At 30.5% G+C, this 5,000-nt stretch overlaps 1 protein-coding gene across 1 annotated transcript in view; it reads right to left on the bottom strand.

Moving 5' to 3' along the window:
* Nucleotides 1-1,487: 1,487 nt before the first annotated feature.
* LOC119573945 (SPARC-related modular calcium-binding protein 1-like) overlaps nucleotides 1,488-5,000 on the bottom strand; it is a gene marked incomplete at its 3' end in the record, with an annotated part of 10,818 nt that continues 7,305 nt past the window's right edge. The window contains 4 exon segments of the mRNA XM_037921045.1: nucleotides 1,488-1,576; nucleotides 3,968-4,083; nucleotides 4,269-4,403; nucleotides 4,647-4,725. Coding sequence (XP_037776973.1) covers nucleotides 1,488-1,576; nucleotides 3,968-4,083; nucleotides 4,269-4,403; nucleotides 4,647-4,725 — 419 coding nt within the window.

Consider the following 5,000-nt stretch of genomic DNA (forward strand, 5'->3'; position numbering starts at 1 on the left):
ATATTTTTTTATATCTCTTTCTCATCTTTTGTAACTCATAAATCAATAATCTCAGAGAGAGCACCAACAAAAATCTTGTCATTTGCATGCAACCCAGATCATTAGCCATGCATCTTTCTGAATGAGCTGCATAGCAAGAACAGATATGATCAAAATCAATTATTGATGGGTGTGATCTTGGCACTTCCTAAAGAAATATAAGCATCCCTTGCAACATGTGAGTGCAGAAGTATTTTATAAAGCAGACATTACCGCTATGATATAAAGCCTGGCAACTGAAAACACAGCTGAAGTAATTCATGGTAGGTTTTCTGTAATTTATTGCTGTACTTTGGGAACATGTAAAACAATATGTATTGTTAAAGTTCTAGTTAATGTAAAAAAAAGAGGCACTTCTATGCAGCAGTGTATTTCAGACAGAGAACATAACTACTACAATTTCTTTTCTTTGACTTTTTTCATTATGGTATAAAACAAAACAAAATAAAGAAAAAAACATGAGAAGCATAAACAAGAAAGCACACTGACTTGGCACTGCAACAAGTTGGGTAATAATTAAAGTTATGCAAATTTCTATTTATAGAATAAATGTTCATATTTTGTAAAGATATAACAAATATTCAATATCTTGAATAAGAATTATATTGTGATAGAATGGATGCCATTTCATAAAATTCTATTACAAGTTATGGGTGTATGCCATAAGGCACTGAAATTAGGTTCTTCACTATCATTTTACGTTTATTTATCAGACATTTCAAATCCCTTGCTTTTATTTTTTTCTACAAAACATAGAGGTTATATGAAAGAAAATCTGTTCTGAAATATATGTTTTGGTTCTGATGATGACTAATCCTTAATATTACTGAGTTTTGTGCATAAGACTGTTATCACCTCAAAAATATATATGCAGACTCTGAAATGCTATTATTATATTGAGATAATCCATATCAGTCACAGAAAATCTTTGTCACTGACTCAGTTTTATACAAACTGAATGAAAGGTCCCACAATGGATGAAAATACAAACCAGAATATTTGATAATATCTTTTAATGGAGGTTTGATCCAAGGGAAGAATTATATAAAAATGATAATATGGATTTTTTGTTAATTATGTTCTTGTTTACGGCATATGATGATGCATCATTAATTGTTTTTCATATTCTTTATGTTAACTGATATCAAGCATATCAGAAGATCATGACTTCCATTCTCTGGTGCTTTAAAATGATTTTGAACTAGCAGCATAAATGCACATTTGGTATTCACTCAAAAGTGATGACTCAATTTATTTAATTCTTTAACTCAAAATATAATTTTCAGATATAAGTGCCAGGCAATAATAACTGTTTGTCTTTTCTCCACAAAATGTGCTTAATTGTCAATTGCAATATAGCAAAGGCCAACACAGAGTGCAACATATCCACCTCTGCAAACCAGCCAGCAACTGTTCTTCTACCAATTTCTATATTTCAAGCGAATAACCTTGTCCTCTGCTCTGAGGTGTGTAAGAATTGGGTTGTCCTCAATTCTTCTTCTTGCCTCATTATGAACACCACCACCACTGCTGCTACCTGAGGGGAAATGTTGAAGGAAGATTGAAATACAAGAAAAAAAAAGAACCTTACACAGAGAGAGGAGAAAAAAGGCAGGCATCTAGTGAAGACCCTACATTAACATGTGCATAGTGTCAACACATTTTTTCCTGGCTTCCGGTATGAATATAACTTGTCTGAACTAATGTATAAAAAAGAGTATTCATCACTGATAGAATAACTTACATGAGTGCATCAGCATCAAATACACAGGTTCCTTTTGATAAAATACCTTTATGTTTTTTCTAATATATCACTGTAAGTCAATTATTTCTTTTATAGTCAGTAGACATATATACACCAATATATATAAATTCATACATACATGTCCCCCCACACACACACAAACACATATGTGTGTATATATATAAGTAGATATATATGTAGATATACATATATAGATAAATATGTATATATATATATATATATATATATATATATATATATATATATATATATATATATATATATATATATATATATATATACACACACACACACACACGACACAAATGCACGCATGCACACAAACAAACAAACAAACACACATACACACACCTATATATATATTTATTTGATATATATAGATAGATAGATAGATAGATAGATAGATAGATAGATAGATAGATAGATAGATAGATAGATAGATAGATAGATAGATAGATAGATAGATATAGATATATATTATATATTATATATATATATATATATATATATATATATATATATATATATATATATATTCATATAATACATGTATAAATGTGTATATGTATATGCGTGTATATATACAAACACACACACACAAATAATATATATATATATATATATATATATATATATATATATATATATATATGTATATATATACATATATGTGTGTGTGTGTGTGTGTGTGTGTGTGTGGTGTGTGTGTGGGGTTGTGTGTGTGTGTGTGTGTGTGTGTGTGTGTGTGTGTGTGTGTGTGTGTGTGTGTGTGTGTGTGTGTGTGTGTGTGTGTGTGTGTGTGTGTGTGTGTGTGTGTGTGTGTGTGTGTGTGTGTGTGTGTGTGTATAAATACGTATACATATATATAAATATATACATATATAATATATATATATATATATATATATATATATATATATATATATATTATATATATATATATAATATTATATATATATATATTATATATATATATATATATATATATATATATCTATATATATATTATGTATGTTGTGTGGTGTGTGTGTGTGTGTGTGTGTGTGTGTGTGTGTGTGTGTGTGTGTGTGTGTGTGTGTGTGTGTGTGTGTGTGTATGCGTGTGTGTGTGTGTGTGTGTGTGTGTGTGTGTGTGTGTGTGTGTGTGTGTGTGTGTGTGTGTGTGTGTGTGTGTGTGTGTGTGTGTGTGTGTGTGTGTGTGTGTGTAGATGTATGTCTTATTTGCTTGTCAACATTTTATACAGGATTTGGTCGACTTGTAATCTATTTTTGGCACAGTCAACCAACGCACTTGAACATCCACTCAGTTAGTGAACAATGAGCTAAATAATAAAGCATCCTATCAACCTATGTATTAATCAAACTGTCTCACACTCAGTCTATCTGTTTGTCTTGGTATTATCAGTGAGCCACACTGGAAGCCAGATTATCACCAAATCAGTCTGTTTGCCTGCCTGATTTTTTTCTTTTCTTTTCTTTTTTTTAAGTATCCATCCTGTTTGGATGTTAGTTAATTATGTAACTTACAGGTGATTAGAAGAAAAAAATATGAGTTGAGAACACTGTGTTGCACATCAAGTACATTACTGACTTAGCATCATAGCAAAGAAGCAGACATGTAAAGCAAAGTACATCTAAAAATTAAAAAAACTTTTTTTTTTCTTCTTTTATCAGGAATTAGTGACAACATTCTACAAAACCCAGATTTCGAGACTGGAATATGGGGTTACTACTCTGACCAGTATGTTTCTAAACACCCAAAAAGCAACACTCAAATGCATCTTTCTATGGAGGTCTATAATATAACCTGTAAACTTCCATACACACATATCTAATCTACTGTGTCATGCATAGAGGGAATAGAACACCGAAATATATATATTCTTTCTATTTACTTTTCTCAAACTTTTTTGAAGATTTCTTCACATTTTTATCCATTACAAATCAATTAAGCAATGCATTCTTTGCTAAAAAAATATTTTTTTTTTTTGTCATCTAAGATGGAAATAAACAAGAATGCCAAAAATAGGATTCTATATTTAGTATCATAATATGGCATAAATTATAATAAACTGCTACAAAATATATTAGTCCCACTGAGCAAAGTACATTCCTATACAAATAAGAAAATCTCAAGTAACTTGATGTCTTCTGAGCTACTCACCAGTGTTTTTCGGGACCACAATGCATGCTACCCACTCTTCTAAGGAGATTTTCCGGTTTTTGTCCACATCGCAGTATCTGGTGATTCTTCTGCCACATCTTTTTAGCTTTGGGACACTGAAAGTAATTTCAATTCACTCTATGTTCTGATTTTTTATTTATTTAATTATTTATTCATATGCCTTAATCTTACCTCTATTCTTAAGTTCTGTTATACAATTAGAATTCTAAACTACTATAAACAATATAGTCTTTCCCATTCTCTATTTCATTCCCCCCACTTTATTTGTCTCCCTTCGTACCTTGTTAAGAATCGTTTAGCAGCTTTTTTCTCCTTCCTCTCGAGAACTTTATCACCATTCATGTCAAAGTTTCTAAAATGATAGACGGCGGCATACTCCTCCCTAGATTGTGTGGTAAGGTCGACACCTGCATTTCTGTAAATTATAATACCTGATTAAGCATTTTTATTATTGGTTTAAAAGTCTAATGCAAATTATACTTTTGTGCTCTGTGTACATGAGTTATTCAACATGTACAGATGTGTTAAAAAGACATTTGAAAATCATCAATGATATCATACCACATTCTGTTATCCAATAACCATAATTATAACTAAAGATAGAACTTAATATTTCACTAAAGACATTAATTACTCAATAATTAGAGTGTCAAGTTACCTGTCCACACTATCTGCCTTACTCATCAAGTATTCCTGAAGGTCCTTTAAGAATTTGACTTTGGTTTTCCCTAGACAACCTGAAACATCAAAATATGCATTACTATATATTTGTCAATTCTTATTTTCATGTAGAATCAGATATTTAGAGAATGCACTAATATACACTAAGGTAGCGTGGTAAAAACACTTAATACCAAAATTTATAAGGGAAAGTCAACCAAGACTAAATACTTTACGACAAAAAAAAAATAGCATTCTTTGAAATGTAATCCACCTTTTGTTCCACAATAGTAGTATTTCAATGCTATCAAGTTTACTCAGCAACTAAACTGGTATTGATTTAATTTCTAAA

This window comes from Penaeus monodon, chromosome 6 (genome assembly GCF_015228065.2).
Source record: "Penaeus monodon isolate SGIC_2016 chromosome 6, NSTDA_Pmon_1, whole genome shotgun sequence".
Taxonomy (NCBI): Eukaryota; Metazoa; Arthropoda; class Malacostraca; order Decapoda; family Penaeidae; genus Penaeus; species Penaeus monodon.